At 38.0% G+C, this 23,482-nt stretch overlaps 2 protein-coding genes across 3 annotated transcripts in view; both read left to right on the forward strand.

Moving 5' to 3' along the window:
• Positions 1-2,406: 2,406 nt before the first annotated feature.
• LOC311097574 (vitelline membrane outer layer protein 1-like) overlaps positions 2,407-23,482 on the forward strand; it is an 85,081-nt gene continuing 64,005 nt past the window's right edge. The window contains exons 1-2 of the mRNA XM_084137378.1: positions 2,407-2,626; positions 2,861-2,970. Of these exons, the coding sequence (XP_083993504.1) occupies positions 2,423-2,626; positions 2,861-2,970 (314 nt within the window). The 5' untranslated portion in view covers positions 2,407-2,422. The remainder of the gene's footprint in view (positions 2,627-2,860; positions 2,971-23,482) is intronic.
• Positions 14,126-15,958, forward strand: LOC311097568 (vitelline membrane outer layer protein 1 homolog). 2 transcript variants are annotated; one of them, XM_084137371.1, is made up of 6 exons: positions 14,126-14,509; positions 14,773-14,891; positions 15,015-15,128; positions 15,396-15,580; positions 15,657-15,701; positions 15,879-15,958. In XM_084137371.1, exons 1-4 carry the CDS (start codon positions 14,309-14,311, stop codon positions 15,577-15,579), a joined length of 618 nt encoding a protein of 205 aa, XP_083993497.1. In that variant the 5' UTR covers positions 14,126-14,308; the 3' UTR covers position 15,580; positions 15,657-15,701; positions 15,879-15,958. The 2 variants fall into 2 exon arrangements, with proteins under 2 accessions (XP_083993497.1, XP_083993496.1); XM_084137370.1 differs by having other exon boundaries at positions 15,657-15,958.

Consider the following 23,482-nt stretch of genomic DNA (forward strand, 5'->3'; position numbering starts at 1 on the left):
TATATGTGTGTGTATTAAGAATGCATTGCAACACAGAGAATATTAGACCAACTTTAAAACACGTCAGGCAGAAACGATCAGTTAGAAGATCATTCTGTCATCATTCACTCACTGTCATGTCGCTCCAAACCCATGTCTTTTTCTTCCAGAGAACACAGGCAGAATTTAAATGTCATAAATGTATTTTCACACAATTCAACTCCTGAAGTCATAGGGTTAGGAAGAAATAAATACACACAGAACATCCTCGGTTAGCAAAAGAATCAGTGTTTTAAGAATTAGTGTTTATTATTGTTCCAGCCAGTGATCAAGACACAACTAAATGATTGCAAACAGCTTTGCTTGATAGTTCAATTACTTTTAAACTTTTTAAAGTTTATATACTATGAGGCAGAAATTTAACCTTTGAGTGAATATGATTCATGAAGCGTCTGTGTGTGTAGCACAATGACAGTCTTTGATTTCTGATTCAGAACTGCTTCTTGATATTCGCTGCAGGAGTGTGTTTACAATCTGTCCCATCATCCTCTGCTCCGGCCTTCCTCTCGTTCATGTCATCCACGAGTGTTTTCAGTCTGTCCAGGTGATGAAGAGCTCTGAGAAAACAGACAAAAGAACAACAATGAACAGCAACAGACGAGAGCAACGCTGCTTCACTGAGATCACATGACTCTCCTGACCTCTGTAACGACTCGTCGCTTCCCATGGCCGTTTCTTCTGTTTCCTCCTGAGGATCCTTATGAAAAATACAATCACAAAACAAAAAGAAATAAAAAAAAGGAGTAGGAGACTGTGAAGGAATAATGCAGGAAAATTCTAAGGTTGCATATATATATAAACTTCACATGTCATGATTGGCTGGTCACATGACTTACGAGAACCAATGGTCGTCAACAACACCAAAGGTCAGCTTTGTGTGAGGACATTATTGTAAGACTTAAGAGGAATAGATTGCATGACATACTTTAATTAGTTTTATGGCACTTTTTTTAAGCGTAGCGGTATAAAACACACTTATGTTGAAAAGAGTAGCGTGAACATTCTGCATAACATCTAATTTTGTGTTTCACAGAAGGAAAAATAAATTGATTGGAAATAAAATGATTGGCTTTTATACCATGTCTGCAATGGAAGAGACTGGAACGTCACAACGTGACAAAACTAGATTTTTCCCACATTGTAATTTTTTTATATTGATGACAACATGCTATTCAGATTTTGATTTTGTTTTATCAATTTTAATTTGTTCGTTCACTAAACGCAAAATGAAACATTCAGCCAATGCATTTCCAATAAAGGCAACTACAGATTTATTGTCCAGTTCGTAACAAAATAAACTGATCTTTTATTGTGGTAGCCGTATAAGTTTTATATGACACTTAAATTCACCACAAAATCAAATTATTATTTTTTTTTTTTTCACATTTCAAAATCGCCCACATTTGTTCTTGTTCCAGAAGCATTTCACTCGGATATATACGGCACAAAAGAGGAAGAAAAGATGAGCGTAACTATATATATATATATATATATATATATATATATATATATATATATTTAAAAATATTTTGAAAAAATATACTAGCCTACAATACAATTATTTTGAAGTGTGTTAAAAGTTTTTTGTTAAAATAGGTAAAAGCAAAGATAGTAAAATCTTTGTTAGTATATTTGCAATTTACTATTGAAAAACTGAATATATTTCAAATACAAAAAAGTATATTTTTTTCACTAGGGTTTTTCCTTAATTAACTTGAAAATGTTATGGTACTATACACATTCTCTGTGTGTGCTTGATCATTCTCACATAACAAGGGTTGAGGTTTCTGTTTCCACCTGATCACTGATAGCTGAGGCTTGCAATATTACAAATTTAAGAATATGTTTAAGATCTGCTGATCCTTCATCCTTACATTACATCACATGAAAAACTAAGGTGAACTACACTGTATTGGGCATTCAAGGTGAACATGATGGCATCAATTTACTGATTAGATTCAATATAGTTTCCATTGAAGGGGTTTGGTCTTTGATCTTCAGTGAATGATTACAAAATCTTAGTTCTTGTGACCATCATGTGATGTTTATCCAATTGGGGGGGGGGGGGGGGGGGGGGGGGGCATTATCTTCAGTCGGGGGTAATAGTCTCTATTGTCTTTAGATGATTCGATTACGTGGTCATCTCTAAGGCTGTGTGTAAGGTCAACACTTTTAAGGACTGTCAGCACCTTTAATGACTGCCCATTGAATGCCTATAAGATACCATGTAAAGCTCCTTTAGTCAGACTTTATTACTGCAGCTACTGACAGCTTGTGTTCTCAGTAAAGAATCCTGCTGAAGATACAACCAAGTCTCCTGGTCTTTGCTTCTGAGTTTCCTACAGGCTGCAGATAGTCTACCTGAAAGGCCAGTGCTGTAGAAATGCATCACTTCTTTTCCATGATGTTTTCACTGCTGGCCATTATTGGGCATGTGAGCTGTCGGCCCGCAGAAAGTCGTTCTGAGCGGAGCGTCGACCGACCTTACAGATCTGAGCTGACGGTGTCCAACGGAATGAATTGGGGATCATGGGGATATAAGAGCATGTGTCCAAGTGGAAGGTACGCCGCAGGGTTTAGTCTGAGGGTAAGTTGTGCATTGACTCTATTTTGCTAATATGGGGTGAATGAGTGCTTCAAAGGTTCAAAACTGTGGAGTTGCTGTTTGTCATTTAATTCCAGGATTCTACAGGGAACTGCACCTGTTAAGATCTAAGTGTCTGTGTAATACTAAAGAGCATGAAGATAAATGTTACTATGGGTTGGGTTAGAGTTAACTCTTTCAAATGGAAGATTGTCTTGATGTTGTTGTTGTTTTAAGGTGGAAAGACCAATTGATGGTGATGATACAGCGCTCAATGGGATTCGTCTTTACTGTGTCGATCGGCCAGGCTCACGTGACTACAACTCAATTGAGTCCGATGTAGGAAGGTAATGGACTCAGATTATTAACAATTCTTGCATTAAGTGTTTAAGCTAGATAAGTAATTTCAGGATTTTCTTGAAAATAATAATTGATTTGATCAGGCAACCTCTGTGTGTTTTCTTCAGTTGGGGTGAGTGGACAGATGTCAAATGGTGTCATTCTGGATTCTTGACAGCTTTCCAGCTTAGAGTTGAATCTCGCCAAGGAGACGGAGATGATACGGCCGCAAACAACATCAAGTGAGTGTGTGGTGCTATAAGTTATAACATCTCTTACCCAGTGTAAACCTCTTACACCATCTCTTACACATCCTGGTTTTATTTTGCTATTTAAGGACTCAGTTTTCCCCCATCAATAGTTTAGTTAATATCACACTCGCAGTCGTGCTGCTGTTCAAGATCGCAGTGATAAAGCTGTCGGCTGCCGGTGATCACGTGACTGACATTCAATCCGACAGCACAATTACATATTTTATCATAATATTGTCACATCTGAATTTTTTCCAGGTTCACCTGCACTGGAGGTTTTGTGCTGGAAGGTGACGGCACAAACTGGGGCAACTGGGGCGACTGGAGCCCAACATGTATGGGAAAAGGAATCTGCGGCATCAAGACCCAGGTAGAACCGTCACAGGGAAGAGGAGACGACACCGCTCTCAATAACGTGCGCATGTTCTGCTGTGATTAAGGTGATGTGATCACAATCAAAAACTCAGATCTTACTAATAGTGACTGCAGATCTACTAAATTGGATTTTTCTTTCAGGTGTTCGAGGATGACAACAAGAACAGCAAGAAAATCAAATGTATTGAAATTATTGATCCTCATATTATGATAAACTAACATAAACCAAACTGACCAATCAAAGAAGGAGCTGGATGATTTTGCTTAATCTTGTGTATAAATATGAGCCTTTTTCCTTAATAAACTTGAAAATGTTATGGTACTATACAGTCTCTGTGTCTGCTTGATCATTCTCACATCACAACACTGTAAACCCTAACGCTCAAAATAATGAATTGGTTTGAGTAGGACAAACTTAAATTAAATTAATTAGTTTAGTCGAATTAACTTTTATGAGTATTTAGCACTTTCTTTTTCTTTCAAGTTCACAGAACTGATATATTTTAAGTAAACTGAACTGTTTCAAAGTTTTTTTTGTTTTTTTTTAATTAAAATTATTTCTTTTAATTTAGACAAACTTAATTTGAACTGAAACAGCTGGGATGTCTATTTCCCAGCATGCTTTGCCGATGGCACTCGAAAGAGAGAGTAAATGCTAAATTGCTTAAAAGCTAAATGCTAAAATGCTCTGTTTTTGTGCAAGATTAATGTTACTGTATGTAGGAGATTTCCCTAGTGGAAAAAAAGTACACTTTATTGTATTTGAAATATATTCCCCTTTTTAATAGTACATTGCAAATATACTAACAAAAATTGTACTCTCTTTAAATATATTAAAAGTATATAGCATCATGCTTTTACCTATTTTTACAATACAACTTTTAACACACTGTAAAATAATTGTACTTTAGTATATTTTCTAAAAATATATTTAAAAATAAGCATACTTTTAACATATTTCTAAAATGTGCACTATAAGTACATTGGTAATAAATATATGCTTAATTACTGTTACGCTGACGGCTGAAGCAGATGCAGAAGCAGGATCCAATTGCAGCAGGTTTTATTAAACAAACTCAAAAGATAATAAACTCAGACAGACTAGGACAAGAACACAGGACTCAGGAACAGAACAACCGAACGACAGCGTAACAGTGGACACAAAACAGTCAAACAAGAACTCACAAAGACAGGGCTGAAACACAGGGCTTAAATACAGGGGTAAACGAGCTAGACGAGCTAGACAGGATAACAAGGGGGCGTGGTTAATGGGAAACACCTGGGATGACTAATAGACAGACAGGGAACCACTAAACATGACACAAAACCACATCGTGACATAGCTTAATCATGAACAAACAGGCAGAGGTCAGAACCAGCAGAAACAGACGGAGTCGGGGGACAAAGCAGAGGTCTCAGAGGCAGGCAGCAGACAGGGAGATATCCAAAACAAAAAGATCACAAAACGAGCAGGCAGACACAGAAATGAACACTCAATAAAGTTCACAATAGTTAACCAATACTCCGCAATCAGTGAGCTCATGTATCAGTGATTTATAGTCCCCGATATTGACTACAGGTGTGGAAATAAATCAAAGCAATGGAGTATGGGAAATGTAGTCCAAAGTAACCTGTAACTGTGTGTGCAGTGAAAAAGTCTTAATAGTGAACAGGTGACCTCTAGTGGTGATAGAATGGAAACAGCAGGCGTAGAATGTGTCACAGATATAAGAAATATTCTAAACACAAGCATACTTTTAGTGAAGTTTTGGTGTATTTAAAGAAAACATACTTTTGTAGCTCTTAATTAAAATAATAAATAATAATAAATACATTTTATGAGTACTTTGTGTAAGAACATAGCAAAATGATTAAGCTTGTAGCGTGTTTAAAATATATGTACTTTATAAACACTTATGCTTACTACGATATATTTTAAATATTTATATTTATCATTTTAATATTGTGAAAAAAAATACATTTACAATGTACCAACTTATAATGTATTAGAAACATTTGTCAACGAGTATTTAGCATTGCAATAAGTATAACTAAAATTAGTGTTGTTCACTTTTACTTATTTGTAGGCTGCTTGTAAAAGGCTTCTTAAAAGGCTGTTGTCCATTACATGATACGTTTGTACTACTGAAATTCCCACAAGGATTTCAACATCATATTATTTGCATCATAGATACATTTTCCAAAGATGTTTAAAAAAGTTTCAAACAATAGCATAACACACGTGGCTAGTCCTGATTGGTTCCAGAGCCGTTGAATGGTTGTTATTGGTTCTTATGATAATGAGTCTCGTCTCACAGAAATAGTGTCAGTCTTTCTTCTGGTTTTCATCCTCAGAGCAACGGCCAGACCGAGCGTGCCAACCAAGACTTAGAGAGAGTGTTGCGATTTTTGGTTTCTCAGAATCCTTCCTCCTGGAGCCAGAAACTCTCATGGGTTGAGTACGCACATAACTCCTTACCAGTGTCATCCACAGGCCTATCTCCTTTTGAGTGTAGCGTAGGGTACCAGCCACCTATTTTTCCCAGTCTGGAATCCGAAGTTGCGGTCCCCTCCGCTCACGCGTTCATCCAGAGGTGCTGCCGCACTTGGAGTAGAGCCCGCGAGACTCTCCTCCAAGTGGGAGCATGCACGAAGGCTCAGGCCGATCGCCACCGGTCGAAGCCTCCCGTTTACGTCGTGGATCAAAAAGTGTGGCTTTCTTCCAAGAATATTCCTCTCCGCTCCGTTTGTAACAAATTAGCTCCCAAATTCATTGGCCCGTTCACTGTCGCAAAGATTCTTAGTCCGGTGGCAGTCCGCCTCAAACTCCCTCCCGCGTACAGTCTCCAAATTAAAGCCCGTGTTTCATTCACACATTAATCCGCCAGCCCCGGTTCCCCCTCCGCCGCGACTAGTAGATGGGGAACCCACCTATTCGGTCAATCGTATACTGGACTCGAGAAGGAGGGGATTTCAGGATTTCAGTACTTGGTGGACTGGGAGGGTTACGGTCCGGAGGAGAGAAGTTGGGTTCCTGCTAGGGACATACTGGATCACTCCCTTATCGATGATTACAATCGCCAGGTAGGCTCTCCTGGGAGGGGGTACTGTCACAGTTCATCGATCCGTGTGTTCATTTTGTGTATCTGTTGGTTGTTGTGGGTGTGGGATCTGAGCGTGTAGTGCTTGTTTGTTGCTTAGTAACCAGCTGATCACTTAATCAGCCCGCAGCTGCAGCTAGTTACTTCTGTTGTTAGCTGCTTATATCTAGCGGGAGTGATTATTGCTGGGTGTCGGTTCGTCACTCTTGTTTGTGCTCTCTTACCCAGTTCCGGTGCCTGAGTTTCCTGAGATATTTCCTCGATCTCGTCTGTGTTTCCAGACTTCTGGAGATCGTTTGGAGTTCTCTTCATCCAGTTCCAGTTTGGCATCCCCGCTGAGTTTATTCATATCACTCATCCTCTCCTGTGAATTTGTATCCTGGTCGCCCGCCTGCTATACGTGGTGTTTTGAGTATTATCCCTGTTTCGACCTGTCTTCAATAAACTGCTTGCTTGCATTTGGATCTACGACTCTCATTCTGACAGCCTCGGCAAACGTGAGATCCGAGCCAAATAAAGAATCTTTATCGACTTTCTTCCCTCGAGAAGAAAGCCAACAGGAGCAGAGCTAAAACTCTCGACAGTGCATATGTTACACGTCGGGAATTTATGAATGAACACTGTCAGCCCCATTTTACTAGATCTGACCATGCATGCTCTACTCCCAAACGAAACAAAACATAAATCTCGTGTGAACTCGTAATGTCTAAGCGAGAGCGGGGAACACACGATCCAAAATGCTGTTTGCTCGCCATTCTATTCCTGTCTAGATATATAATATGCTTGTGGACAAACAACAATAAATAGACAGAGACAGATTTCACAGAGAGCGCTTGCTGAAGACACAAAAGTTGACAATGTTTGGTCTGGGTGCGCTTTATAGCTTCCTGCCATGACGTCAACCGCCTATACGCCATTGGACTGATTTTACAAGTGCTTCATGATGCAATTATGGCACGCGCCCCGAGCCAAAATTAAATATCCGAACGACCGACCGATCGAACGTCAATCCGAACGTCTATCCGAATGTCTTGTAAGCTACTTCTGAACGCGTGACCCATGTGACGACCTGACGTGAGGTCAGCGTCTTGAAATTAACAGTTTTTTAACCATGCAAGTATCCAAGCTGATGTGTAAAGACTATACATGGACATTAAAGGCAATACATAGAGATATTGTACACCTAAAACAACACTAAAATATTAACTGCATCCCGCTGTAGCCTACTGTAGCCTAGCCTACTTGAATAAGTCTTTTACAGTTTTTCTGAATTGCTAAAACACTAAACTCCATTCTCTTAACCAAATTATCAATAGCCTAAACCAATTTGTCGAATAAATCACTATTTCTGCAAAACTTTAAACAAGTTCAGGCAATTAGACACGGTTTGCAAATCTCCTGCACTCCTTTTTCAAAACTCTAAAGTCTAAACACATTCTCACTTATTAAAACACACATTTGTGTCGCAAAACACTAAACACAAGAGGCAAAACTTCACACACAACGATTCAAAATTGTTTACACTGATTTCTAATGATGTGATCAAACCAACTGTATAATATGAGCCAGTTCAGAGTGTAGGCAAGTGCCCTGATGATATGAACAATATATGGAAATAATCTGAGAGGGAGAGGAGGAAGAGCAAGGTGTGGACCGTGTTGTCAAGGCTGGATGTGTCAGACAGACTAAGGTTTTTCTCTTCCTCTGGCTGGAGACAACATTGTCTGTGATGTGGACAAAGTCCTCAGGCCAGAGCCAGCAAGAAGACATGATGTTGAAGCAGAATAATCTCTCATTGTCCTTGATTTTGCAGTTGCACAACTTACAGTATTGCTTTTCATTTAGAGTTTTATTCGACCTTTTTGACTTTTGCAGTTGAACTGCAGTATTTTTACAGTATGCAAGTAATAATAATAATAACCTTTATTTTCTATAGTGCCTTCAACTGTACATCTCAAAGCGCTTTACAGAAACAAATAAAACAACAAATATACACCATATAAAATAATCCACAATATAAAATTAAAATTAAAGCAACAAAATACACCATATAAAATAATGCACAATGAAAGATTTATGCAAATATTCAATTAAAAGCTACCCTAAAAAATGAGTTTTAAGGTAAGATTTAAAAATGCTAAGAGATTTGTGACAAGTGCTGAATATACAGACATTCAATAGGCCTACTATTCAATATTCAGTAAAATATTATATATTCGCAGTGCATACAGAATACAATATGTTCACCTTATCAGTTGCAATTACTGGACTTTTTTATGTAATTCTAATATCATAGTAGGCCTATCCAAAATTACTTTAATGATGAGTAATTGACATTTCTGCACTCTTTGAACAGACAGCGACTTCAGCGCACAGCTACTTGTTGCACGTTAATGTGTTTTTTTTCTTCCCTTTTTTGGAAATGCACAGATCATTTTTTTTTCTTAACCGCTCTCACACCTGTTTAGTTTTTACTTTTGATTTGTCTGCTATTTAGTGTCATTTGTTTGTTGTGTCATTCATTTAGTGCCTCTGGATTTGTTGATGTTTCCTGGACTGATTCCGGTTACCGACCTTTAGCGCCCGGCTTTCGGCCCTCCTAAAAAAGTTTAGGGTGAAAGGATAAACATTATTACACTTTAATTTAATGTATTGTTCCTGTAGAGAATGTTAGTCATTCTCAGGGAAAGCATGAACAGATAAGTGTAGTGCAAAAGAATGTGAAACTACAAGGTTCTGTTTAGAAAGTCTTTATTGCTGATATTTGACAACCATTTGACTCACAGCAGAAGTTCAGGAGTCTTCAGAAGAATCACTAACCTACAAAAAAGAATAAAATAATTTAAAATAAAATAAACTCCAATAATAGGCGGGATGAAAATGTCCCGATCATCCGGTTAAGCTTTATTTTGTCATAATGACCAGCCAACTTTGCAATATTCTTTACAAAACTGTTGTATGACATGGTTCTGTCAGGGTCCCTTGTCGGTCTTGTCTTGTTTGATGTTTCTTTGTTTGTCTTGTGTCTGACCAGATAGCTCTGTCTTAGTTTGTGTTGGCGTGTGTGTGTTATCTCTCAGCTTGTCAGTCAGTGCTAGAGTTAGTGGTTTTCATGCTGGGGCTTTGGATAATAGGAAAATATGTGCTGCGCTGTTTATAGATCTTTCGAAGGCGTTTGATACGGTTGATCACTGCATTCTTGTGAATAGTCTAGTGAGCATTGGCTTGTCTAAGCATTCGGTAGATTGGTTTGCAAATTATTTGTCAGGTAGAACCCAAAGTGTTCGGGTGGCTGGTTCTGTGTCTTCATTTTTGCCTATTTCCAAGGGGGTTCCTCAAGGCTCAGTATTAGGGCCCATATTATTTTCAATTTATATAAACAAACTTTGTGAAAATTTATCGAATGCTATTGTGGCATAATGGGCTGAAAGCCCATTTGTCCGCATTCTAAGTTAGGTGACGTAATTAACCTGCGCGTGTATTTAGGCTCCTTGCGCGTCTTCTGTGAACGCTCGCCTGTTTGCTTCATGCTGTACGCTGCTGTGATCGCTCCCAGCGTGTTATTTTGGGAACTCTCGCCTGCTTGCTTAATGCTGCATGCTGTACGCTGCTGTGACCGCTACTAGCGTGTCTTTTGTGAACTCTGACCTGTTTGCTTCTTGCTGCACGCGGCTGTGACCGTTTCGGGCGGACAATTTCCCATTTGCGTTTCATTACAAACGTGGTTTTGGCTTCATTCGGGTGGCTGTTGTGCGGGCATGACAGGTTTTAATTTATTGTTTTTGCCTTATTAAAGTGTAGCAACTGGTTAAGTGGCAACTCTCCTGCATTTGTTTTGTTAGTTCGTGATTTGGTGTGTGAATGACGATTGTATTAAACTATTGAGGGGATGTCCTTTCGGAGGCCTCGCAGCTACGGTAGGTCACCATCTAATTTCTCCTTTTACAATTTATATGTGCATATATAGATTGTCTTAATTATTTGTGTGAATGGAGAACTACAGTTTGTGCAGTGTCACCGCTGTTTTGTCATTGGCCATTTTGATACTGCTGTGCTTGATTACATCTCTATATTTTCTGCTTACACACCCTTCCTCAGTGGCTATTTTGCCCATATTAAGATCTCAAATTATCGTTTTTTTTTTCGTTTTGATATCTTGTTTTGCAGAAGGAGTAATTTGTGGTTTTCATTTTGTGGGTTTTCTTTCTTTTGTATAATTTTCCATGTCTTAAATTGTCTTTCTTGGTAAATGTAATATTTGTGAATTGATTTATTTTGTATATTGTTTATTCATTTGAAGTGTGTTGATTTATGTGTAAAACATAAATACTTTCTTCTTGTTTGTTGATTTTGGTAAAAAGACTGTTGAATTTGTTTATTTTAATTGTTTTCTTTATTTGATTGGGCCTATGAAGGTTGAACGTTAAGGCCTGTAGGTGGATGAGTATTTGCCATCCACCTGTTAGCTTGTATAAACCTTTGTATTAATCTTTCCTTTTCTGTGTGGTATGTGTGTGGTGTGGAGAGAGTTCTTTTTCAGGAGCTGCGGCCTTTTGGCCTAGGAGATTGATCGTTTTCCTCCTATCTTTGGTGGTGGTGTCTACAACGTGTGCCGTGACTGATCATTTCACTGGGGCTCTTTGTGCTGTGAGAGCGAGTGTGTAGTGTGTGTGAGGGGAACATGCATATCCCTTGCAAGGCCGCAGCTTCCTTTTTGTGAACATTGTATGACTGCTTGAGGCTTGTCCCTTTTTTCTGTGTATGGGTTTTTATTATAAATTATAAAACTTTAAATAAACTTTTTTGTAATTTTGTATAAATACCCGTGTCTCCATGCTTTTCTGTCTTTAGTGGGGAACCTGTGCGCGGATAATATTCTCTGGGTGAAATTTCCAGGGTGGCGTAGTCTAAATTAAAACATATAACATATCTAGTGTCCTTTGTCCCTGTGGTTGCCACACTATGTATCACTTTTATGCTGATGACACAGTTATTTACTGTACTGCATCATCTACTGCACAAGCCCTTGAACTTTTGCAGTCTGCATTCAATACTGTTCAGAACCGTTTAAAACAGCTTAAGCTGGTCTTAAATGTACAAAAGTAAAAAATAATGGTATTCACAAACTCAAGACAACTTCCAGTTTCTTCTTCAAGCATCTCAACTTCTGAAGGTAATGACATTGAGTTAGTTAACAGTCATAAATATTTGGGTATAATCATTGATTCTAAACTGTTTTAGAACTCATGTTAGCAATCTGGTTTCTAAGCTTAAGATAAAGCTTGGCTATCTTTACAGATCAAAATCATGCTTATCCATTCGCGCTAGAAAATACCTGGTGATGGCCGCTTTTCTTCCCATATTAGATTATGGTGATCTGATATATATGAATGTTTCTGCCCAATGTTTGAAGAAACTGGATGTTGTGTATCATTGTGCATTACGTTTTTTCGCTGGTTGTGGTTATAGGACACATCATTGTATCCTTTATTATACAGCTAAATGGCCCTCTCTTTATGCAAGAAGGTACACTCACTGGCTATGTTTCATTTACAAGGCACTTCTTGGACTAGCTCCTACCTATTTGAGTGTCCTTTTAACAAGAAGTCACGGCCATTATGGATTACGTTCAAATGATGTACTACACTTGTTGGTCCCCCGTGTCAAAACAGAATTAGGCAAAAAAGCCTTTATGTTTGCAGCACCTTCTGCCTGGAACATTCTTCAGAAATCGTTGAAAATGACTACCTTTATTTCTTATAGACAGTTTGTTTCAACTCTGAAGAATGTAGAGCAGGTAAACATTGGTCAGTGTAACTGTTCATAAAGTTGCATTAAGCATTTTTCAGCACAGGGTCTTGTGATATATATGTATGTGTATTTGATGTTTTTTTATATATGTTGGAAATTGTTTTTTATGTTTTTTATGATGCATCTTGGCCAGGTCTCTCTTGTAAAAGAGATTCTAATCTCAATGAGTTTCACCTGGTTAAATAAAGGATAAAAAAAAATATATATATATAAATTAAAATTATTGTGACCGATGTGAAGGGGGAGGAGAATTTATACGTGTGTCACGTTTAGTCGATAAAACTCTTCCGCATAGGATACACCTGTGTATCCTCGCTCATAACTTCTCTGGAAGCCTCCTCGCTCCTCGTTCCTCGACTCCTCACGGTGCAATTAGAGAATTGAGATATCCTTCAAGATGGCTGAGATCGTTTAGTTTCCGGGTCATAGGATGGAGGACGGAGGAGCGAGGAGGGATATCGAGAAGCACCCACTGTGAGCTAAACAGGATAATGAGACACAGGTGGATGCAATCAGGGATGATGAGTCCAGGCAGAGAGTTATGGGAGATGTAGTTTGTGAGGGTATTCTGATGTGGAGTGCCCTCTGGTGGCTCTCAAGGGCACTCCCGCTGGTGACCGTTACAATATGTAACATAAGCAAGTTTTTTTTTTGTGGTCTTGCTGGGATCATACTAGCATCCAAAATACAAAATATGCCGGTCTACTGGCACGCCAGCATCTGACAATTTCTAGTGGTTTTATTTGGTGATTACTTTTGTTTTGGAGTTTGGAGTGAAATTTTGTTTGATTTATTTGCAAAGCAATTGCCATTGGATATGATTGGGAAACCCTGTTGACAAGTTACAATTGTTTTTGTTTTTTGTTTTTTTTTCTTTGCCATTTCTGATTACTACTTTTTGAATGTTGTCTAATAAATTTGTTATATTTGCAAAGAAACACACTGTGTTGTTTGCAGTCTTGAGTTCTCCTCATCTCTTGCAAGATGATGGGGTCACAAAATATTTTATCGACATTTTACATCGAAAAAAAGTTTTCAAGGACACTTTTAAACACTTTTGACAGTTAAACGTATATTTTAATTGGATCAATGTTTGTATTTTTGTGTATTCACGTAACGTACAGGTCATTGGCGTGCGCTCGGTGCTCCTAGCTGCTCATTGGGTAGAACCAGGACATCACAAAATTGATTAACCAGTCTGAAGAAGTTCTGATCAGCTCAAAAACTAATCCTGAGAGCAGTTTTACTGACCCCGGGCTCAGTTTTAGTTTAGAAACCAACCAGAATTCATTTAAAGTGGCCATTGTTATTATTTTCTTATTTCTTAGGCTCCACATTTGACTGTTCTTGTGTAAGACTGCCCTTGTGTAACTTCTTTTCGTTGTTATCTGCACATCATGGACACGTCTAGACAAAACAAGAACTAGGGTTGAACACACTTATACACTCGCACCCAAACGTGAACGCAAGACACGCACATACATTTAAACATCTGACCTCTCTTCCTTGGTATTATATTTCTTAATATGCCAAATATGGTGGGGTTGATCTTTGAGTACTGTGATTGGATGGAATGGACATCGTGGATGATTTTGCTTAATCTTGTGTATAAATATGAGCCTTTTTCCTTAATAAACTTGAGAATGTTATGGTACTACACAGTCTCTGTGTCTGCTTGATCATTCTCACATCACAAGGGTTGAGGCGTCTGTTTCCACCGGATCACTGATAGCTGAGGCTGCAGATATTCTACCTGAAAATTAATCTAACAATCAGTATTTTTTATCAAGCAGGCCAGAGCTGTAGAAATGCATTACTTACTTTCCATATTTTCACTGCTGGCCATTATTGGGCATGTGAGCGGTCAGGTCACAGAAAGTCGTTCTGAGCGGACCGTCCACCGATATTACAGATCTGAGCTGAAGGTGACGAATGGATTTACGTGGGGAACGTGGAGGTTTAAGAGCATGTGTCCAATTGGAACGTACGCCGCAGGGTTTAGTTTGAAGGTAAGTTTGGCATTGACTCTATTTTGCTAATATGGGGGTGGAAGAGGGCTTCAAAGGTTCAAAACTGTGGAGTTGCTGTTTGTCATTTAAGGTTCCAGGTTTCTCCAGGGAACTGCACCTGCTTAAGATTTTTAAAGTGTCTGTGTAATACTAAAGAGTATGAAGATAAATGTTACTATGGGATGGGTTAGAGTTAACTCTCTTTTTTAAATGGAAGATTGTCTCAATGTTGTTGTTGTTGTTGTTGTTGTTGTTGTTTTAAGGTGGAAAGACCAGGTGGTGATGATACAGCACTCAATGGGATTCGCCTTCACTGTGTCGATCGGTCCAAAAAATCATCAGGCTCACATGACTACACCTCAATTGAGTCCAGCGTAGGAAAGTAATGGACTCAGATAATTAAAAAATTCTTGCATTAAGTGTTTAAACTAGATAAGTAAATTGAGGATTTTCTTGACAATAATAATTTATTTGATCAGGCAACCTCTTTGTGTGTTTTCTTCAGCTGGGGTCAGTGGACAGATGTCAAATGGTGTCCTTCTGGATACTTGACAGCTTTCCAGCTGAGAGTTGAATCTCCCCAAGGATTTGGAGATGATACGGCCGCAGACAACATTAGGTGAGTGTGTGCTGCTATAAGATATAACATCTCTTATCCAGTGTAAACCTCTTACACCATCTCTTACCCATCCTGGGTTTATTTAGCTATTTAAGGACTCAGTTTTCCCCCATCAATAGTTTAGTTAATATCACACTCGCAGTCGTGCTGCTGTTCAAGATTGCAGTGATAAAGCTGTCGGCTGCAGGTGATCATGTGACTGACATTCAATCCAACAGCACAATATCATATTTTATCATAATATTGTCACATCTGAATTTTTTCCAGGTTCGCCTGCAGTGAAGGTGAGGGGCTGGAGGGTGACAGCATCACAAACTGGGGCGAGTGGGGCAACTGGAGTGCAAAGTGTCATGGAAAAGGAATCTGCGGCTTACAGACCCGGATACAAGCGCCACAGGGAAAAGGAGACGACACCGCTCTCAATGACGTGCGCATGTTCTGCTGTGATTAAGGTGATGTGATCACAATCAAAAACTCAGATCTTACTAATAGTGACTGCAGATCTACTAAATCTGATTTTTCTTTCAGGTTTAAGAGGATGACAACAAGAACAGCAAGAAGATCAAATATATTGTAATTATTGATCATCATACTATGATAAACTAACATAAACCATGTCATACAACAGTTTTGTGATGTAATTCTGTAAAGTCAGCCGGTCATTATCACAAAATAAAGCCTAATTGGACGATCAGGACATTTGCATCCCGCCTATTATTGGAGTTGAAATTATTTTATTCTTTCTTGTAGGTTAGTGATTCTTCTGAAGACTCCTGAACTTCTGCTGAAACGGTTGCCAAATATCAGCATTAAAGACTTTCTAAACAGAACCTTGTAGTTTCACATTGTTTTGCACAACACTTTACATCAGATCGTTCATTACATTAGTACATGTGAAGGATGGTCTAAAGCCACTTATATTGCATTCAAAGTAATTGTCTTATCCGTTCATGCATTTCCTGAGAATGACCAACATACTCTACAGGAACACTACATTAAGTTATTTAGGCTGTGCTTTGTGTACTATAAATATTAAATCACACAAGATTCAAAAAAGATTTACAAATGTTATACAATGGAAAGGTTCAATTACACACTGTAAAGGATTACACCTGAAAATGAAAAGAAAACATGCAGGAAATGTTACTCACCCTTGAATCCCAATGAGGAGCGTACTTCAAGGTGTCTGAAATATACTCTTCTAGTACCTTGACGGGCACCTTTGGATGCATCTTTCGGCAAGCCTCTAAAAAGAAGTTTACATCATGGTTTAGTAAAACTTCAGTAAAAATGTTGGGAAAACATGGACCTCAAAAATATATATATTCATGTCATGACATCTTTAACGAACATTAGTATCATTTTTGTGATCAGTTCACTGAAACCATATGAAAGTAGTCAGAAATGCATGTGAGCAAATTGCATTGTAGGGCTGTGTTCAAAATATCACTATGAAGCTGTATCGTCACATAATCCTTGCTGATATGAATACTGCTACTACTGAATACCGATTCACATCGGGTGGTTCTTTGCCTTAGTGTTGTGCATTCAAATTGTGAATTAACCCACTTATATCAGGGTCATTTGCAAGCATTGACTGTTTAAAGCTGTTATTGAAGTTTGCAGCACAATATTTGACTGGGAGACTAAAACTGATGGCTATTTTTGTCAAGTTACGGCTTGTTAGGTTTAGCATGTTCTGTCTGCTTTTAATCAGACACAGAGATAAAGTAGTGCATAAGATTACATTTATTTGAATGAACGAATGAATAGCATTTATTTAAATTTTCAAAAGAGAAAGAGAGATTTGTACCAGTGTCTGTTTAGTGTCTCTCTCTATTAACGATGAAGCTATGCGTTTAATTACTTCAAAAAAGTGATGTAACCCCCTGGTTGCTGAGAAACATAATGTAGCGAATCAGTAGCAAAGCTATTTTATTATATTGTTGCATTTTTGTATTGCGAGATATTGTGACATGATATATTGTTACACCCCTAGCACCTTTAAATTAAAAGAGCACATTAATATAAAACGGTGATTCAGCTGACTTGGAACTACCTGTGCATTAAATGGTTTTGTGTTGTACCAAAACACATGGATTAAAGTGAAAATTGTAGCTGCCCAACTTATCCTTTTCATTTGCTTCCTAACTCACTCATACGTTATACGTTAATGTTAATACTAAGCGTAAATGGTATTGTGTCTTGGCCGATCTGATCACTGAAAACTCATCTTAATACCAGGTGTAAATGCAGTGAGGCTTACAAAATGTAATACTTACGAATGATCACACTGCAAATATTAAGGTCCTGGAAACTTAATTTCCCCTGCCGTCCCTTCATACTGTACTGAAGCCAAACACAGTTGAGCCCAATTGCTCTTAATAGCCTCCGGATGGCGTCTCCAGGGGTTTTGCAGAAGGTCACCATGGTGTATAAGTTGCATTTTATTATTATATTATATAATATTGTATAATTTAATTATATCGTATTTTTATTATTTAAAATATATAATAGTCAGAAATAATGCAAAATACCAGAACATAAAAATAAATGTTTGTAAATGTATATTTTAATTCCTCCTCACAATCAAAAACTCAGATCTTACTAATAGTGACTGAAGATTTAGAACTAAATCTGATTTTGCTTTCAGGTGTAAGAGGATGACAACAAGAACAGCAAGAAGATCAAATGTATTGTAATTACTGATCATCATTTTTTGAGAAACTAACATAAACCAGGTCATACAACAGTTTTGTAATTTAAGTCTGTAAAGTAAAAAAATACAAAAAGTACAAAAAATATAATATGATTGGCTGAATTTAAATACATATAAATGTAATGTTCTGATTGGCTCAAAAAAGAAGCAGGCATGTTCTACTGACCAACCAAGAAGGAGCTGGATGATTTTGCTTAAACTTGTGTATAATAATGAGATTTTTTCCTTAATAAATTTGAAATGTTATGGTACTATACACGTTCTTTGTGTCTGCTTGATCATTCTCACATAACAAGGGTTGAGGTTTCTGTTTCCACCTGATCACTGATAGCTGAGGCTTACAATATAACAAATTTACTAGTATATTTAAGATCTGCTGATATATTCTGCATATTCAGAAAATGATTTGATACAAATCAAATTCAAACCTTATTTTAATATTTGAGAAGATTGTAAACCCATCTCCAGCGATTATCACAAACGGTGCCAGAATCAAGAAGCAGTTCTGAATCAGAAAGATTGTTATTTTCCTAAACACACACAGACGCTTCATGGATCATATTTGCTTAAATGTGTGATTTCTGCTTCCCAGTGTCTAAAACCTCATGAAAGAAAAACTTTTTTAACCCTCACTCAGAGCTTACATTTATCAGATATATGCTGTGCGTGTGTTACTTGAATGTGATTAGATTTTGAATTGTAAATTTAAACTGTTAAAAACATATAGAGTGATCGTGTCTCTTTAGAGGTCTAGGAGGAAACCACGCCAGTTTGAGTTGTGAGTTTAGCAATCTCCGGAAACTTTGAAAAGTAATCTACACACACCAAATATTCACCTCTGTCGGAAGTGGAACAAGTCTACTCCTACTTTCGCCCATGCTCTGTCTGGAATGTCATGGCAGATGAGTGGCTCTTTGGTGTTACTCCGTCTGAAAGTATTACAGATAGCACACTTTAAATGTTGTCTAATACAGCGGTCCCCAACCTTTTTTGCACCACGGACCGGTTTAATATCAGACAATATTTTCACGGACCGGCCTTTAAGGTGTGGTGGATAAATACAACAAAATAAAATGATACGACCAGCATAAAAACTGGGGTATTTTTTAAATATTATAATAAACGTGAATCCAATGTGTAGGCCTACTCGCAACTTTATTAGCACCGTCCTCGTAACATCGCGCCAACAACATAACATGAGTAACATCCTCTCTGCCCCCTAACGCTCTCTGGTCGCTATATGGTAACGTAAAACATGCCTTTGTTGTGGCAAAAATTCATTAAACAATCATCAACTGCGTAAGAGACACTCTGAAATTCAAATGATCATTAAAAAGTAGTTTATTCTTGCAAGAAGGCCCAGTTGCCACACAGAAGTCACCAGTACAGTCTGTGAAACAAGTGCGACGACGGGAGGGAGGGCAGAGGAGCCTTTATACTGCTTTCAAGGTCTTCTGCTTACAGGCCCTTATCTAAACAAGGAGAGGTTTCTCTGCTAGTGACCTAATCCTTCTGAGTTTATTCTTACAAACTCACAAGTTCTAAACTGGACGACCTTTTCAATCTGCCTCCTCCTGACGTTTCACCTGTTACAGTGTTAAGAGAAACACACACATTAGTCAGCAGTTGCCAGACCACGTACTGTCCAGCAAGGGTCATTTCAATGTTTTACTGAAAGTAAATGAAAATCAATACTGCAAATCAATGAAAATCAAAATATTCCATTACAATTCCCCCTTTTTATCATTCATTGATAATTGATCAATCAAAACAAAACAAACCAAACCAAACAATAATAATAATAATAATAATAATATAGCTGCGAGCAGCGATTACGGGCCCAAGCCGGTGGCACCGCAACCCCGGTGCCTTTAGTTACCTAAAGGCACCGGGGTGGCGGTGCCGCCAGCTTTGGCCCTTCATCGCTGCTCGCAGCTATATTTTTATATATATATATATATATATATATATATATAAAAGACAGAAAAAATTACTTGTTTTACCTTTTAACGTTACCTGTTAACCCGTTGATTAACCGGTGGTAAAATATTTTCACCGTCACATACCTAGTATATTTTTATATAGATACAATAGGCCTACCTGATTTTTTACACAAGAGGGCAGTATAGCACTATGAATGACATGATTTATTTATTTTTTGGACTAAAAAAACATTCTGGCTGTTTTTAAACTTAAACATTTATTAAATTGAAAAAAAAGTGTTTCCATTTTTGACATTACTTTAATCCCTCACCATAGCAAAACCGTTTGAGATATGTATTATCCGTTCACAATTTAGCATCTTTCATGTATTTTCATCATATTGAAAAGGTTTGGTGGGAATAAAATAAACCACTTAAGAGGAGTGGGTAAAAATTCAGAGGCTGATTTTGCAAAGAAATCCACATTCAAACCAAAATATCTGACTTCCTGTTGTTCGGAGCTAATGACTGTAAATTAGAAAGTTGTCCGGCTAGATAAGACCAATATACGTACTGATTTTTGTAACTGTGGGTAAAACTAACCCCCCACTTTTGTCAAAAGCATTTTGAAAGTGACACACTTCCTGCTGCCAGTTGGTGGCGCTATAACTTTGACTCACAATAGTTACATCCATCTGATCGGCCTCTTAGCACGAACACACTGCTGAAGTTTCATCAAGATCAGTTAACGTATGCAGAAGTTTTATTACTTCGTGTTTCTCTTTTCTCGCCATTGTTTCCTCGCCACGGCCAAACCGTTCGAGATATCAAAAATCCGTCCGCGTTCGAGATATCAAAAATCCGTCCGGAATTTATCATCCTCAATGTCTTGACTTCATGCTGACCGAGTTTGGAGGCGATTGGATGAATTCTCTAGGATGAGTACATCAAATTCCACAGCATGCGTTTTTCAAACAACCCATAACATAATAGCCGACTTCCTGTTGGGCGGAGCTAATAATTTAGAGTGCGGAAGTTGTTCGGCCCGATGAGATCTATATGTGTACCGAGTTTCATATTAATTCATGCAAGCGTGTTTGATATATGGACCAAGTTTTTAGACCGTGTCCAAGGGGGCGCTGTTGAGCCCCCCTGCCACGCCCGGGTACCAGCTTCAGCCCGGCTCTGATGACTGTGGGTTCTGACCTGTGTGGAAAGTTTCAAGAGTTTTTGAGCACGTTAAGGGCCCCAAAAGCCCCTGAAACCTTGAAGAACAAAGATTAAATGGAATAGACAAATCTCCCCCCCCCCCACACACACACACACAGACACACAGAGAGAGAGAGAAAATTCTCCAGAAAATCCACATTCAAACCAAAATATCTGACTTCCTGTGGGTCTGAGGTAATGACTGTAAATTAGAAAGGTGTCCTGCTTGATGAGAACAATACACCTACCAAGTTTTGTGATTCTAGGAAAAACTAAGCCCCCATTTTTGACTAAAGGTGGCGCTACTGAGCCATTCCACCACGCCCATTTCTGAAACTTTGCACATGTCTACTGTATAATAAATGTGATGTGTCTGTCGAGTTTCATGCATTTTCAAGCATGTGAAGAGTCTCAAAAGCATCCGAAAAGAATATTAAAGTTTGATGCGTTGCCACGGCAACAGTATCTAAGATATCAATAATCCTTTCACAGGTCTACATCTGCCGTGTGTCTACATTATACACATAAAGTTTTAAGCAAATCGGGTAAAAATAAGAAAGTGATTTCAAAGCATTTTGAAAGTGACACACTTCCTGTTGCCAGTTGGTGGCGCTATAACTTTGACTCACAAAGGTCACATCCATGTGATCGGCCTCTTACAACGAACACACTGCTGAAGTTTCAGCAAGATCAGATAATGTATGCAGAAGTTATAACACACTTCCTGTGTCCCATTATTCGCCATAAATTCGTTTCCTCGCCACGGCCAAACCGTTCGAGATATCAAAAATCTGTTCGCAAGAATTCATCCTCAATGTCTTGACTTCATTCACACCGAGTTTGGCGGCGATCGGATGAATTCCCTAGGAGGAGTATTTCACATTCCATTGTATGCGTTTTCCAAACAACGTATAATAACCGACTTCCTGTTGGGCTTTTGTAAAACTTAGAGCACAAAAGTTGTTCGGCCCGATGAGATCTATATGTGTACTGAGTTTCATATTATTACATGCAAGCGTGTTTGATATATGGACCAAGATTTCGGACCTCATTCCAGGGGGCGCTGTCGAGCCCCCCTGCCACGCCCGGGTACCAGCTTCAGTCCGGCCCTGATGGCCGCGGGTTCTGACCTGTGTGCAAAGTTTCAAGAGTTTTTGAGCATGTTAAGGGCCCCAAAAGTGGCAAAAAGGCAAAAAAAAAAATAATGAAGAAAAAAAAATAATAATAAATATAGCTGCGAGCAGCGATTACGGGCCCAAGCCGGTGGCACCGCAACCCCGGTGCCTTTAGTTACCTAAAGGCACCAGGGTGGCGGTCCCGCCGGCTTTGGCCCTTCATCGTATATATACACATTATATACTGTGTGTGTGTATATATATATATATATATATATATATATATATATATATATATATATACATTTTAGGGACAAGACACAGAGAATTTTACTTGCCTGACCTGATTAGAATAACGAAAAAAAAAAAATCTAATAAAAAGATAACTAGGGAATCACTAAATCGAGAGAATTATTCTGATTTTATGATACACTCAAAATATTCCACAACAAATCCTTTAAATGTAACGATATTCAGAACGGAACAAGAATAAAAAAAATAACTACAAGCCAAAACGAAATAAAAAAATAAAAATACATTTAAGCAATCCATGACATGACATTATTTATCTAGTTTTTGGACTGAAACATTCTGGTTGTTTTTAAACTCAAACATAATTCTTAAATTGAAAACAAACAAACAAACAAAAAAAAGAATAAAATGGGTATAGTTCTGATATTTGTATAATTTTATATAGAAATAAATGGTGTATAATTGCATTTTTAGAAGATATGAGACTTTTAGTCTGTCCTTTTTTGACATTACTTTAATCCCTCACTATAGCAAAACCGTTTGAGATTTTATTTTTAAAAATAATCAGTTAACAACATAGGCCTGCTGACTATAAAAATGACAAATATGGAGGTTTTATATATTTTATAACATATGATACAGTGAAGCAACCTCACTTGACGAGTGTCATTTCCTGAATACAATCACAGTTGAAACTGTGACATTGATTTCATACAACAGGTTAATAAACAGTTCCAGTTAAGTCACTTACATTTTAGATGCAATATTGACTGTTTTTGTTCTGTTTCAGCAGCGAAAATAGTTAAACAAAGATCACAGCAGAACCATCGCGCATCACGTGTTTTCTCATAACTGAACGATTCAGCATTTTTAACGAATCGGTTGACTCAAAGATTGAATGATCAATAAACATCTGTCTTAATCATGATCGACTCATTCGAACGAATCGTTTGAACGAATGAATCAATGACTCGCTTATTAAGATGGATGCCTGGCGACACCTAATGGCGGTTTAGTGTTGTTTAAAAGCATCATTCTTTCCAACGTGTGTGTGCAACATTATTTTTCTTTCACTTTTATATTAGCGATTTAAAAGCACCCGCTCGTGTCACACGTCGATTAACCGGTGGGAAAATA

The sequence above is a fragment of the Abramis brama genome, assembly GCF_963993115.1.
Source record: "Abramis brama genome assembly, chromosome: 15".
Classification (NCBI taxonomy): domain Eukaryota; kingdom Metazoa; phylum Chordata; class Actinopteri; order Cypriniformes; family Leuciscidae; genus Abramis; species Abramis brama.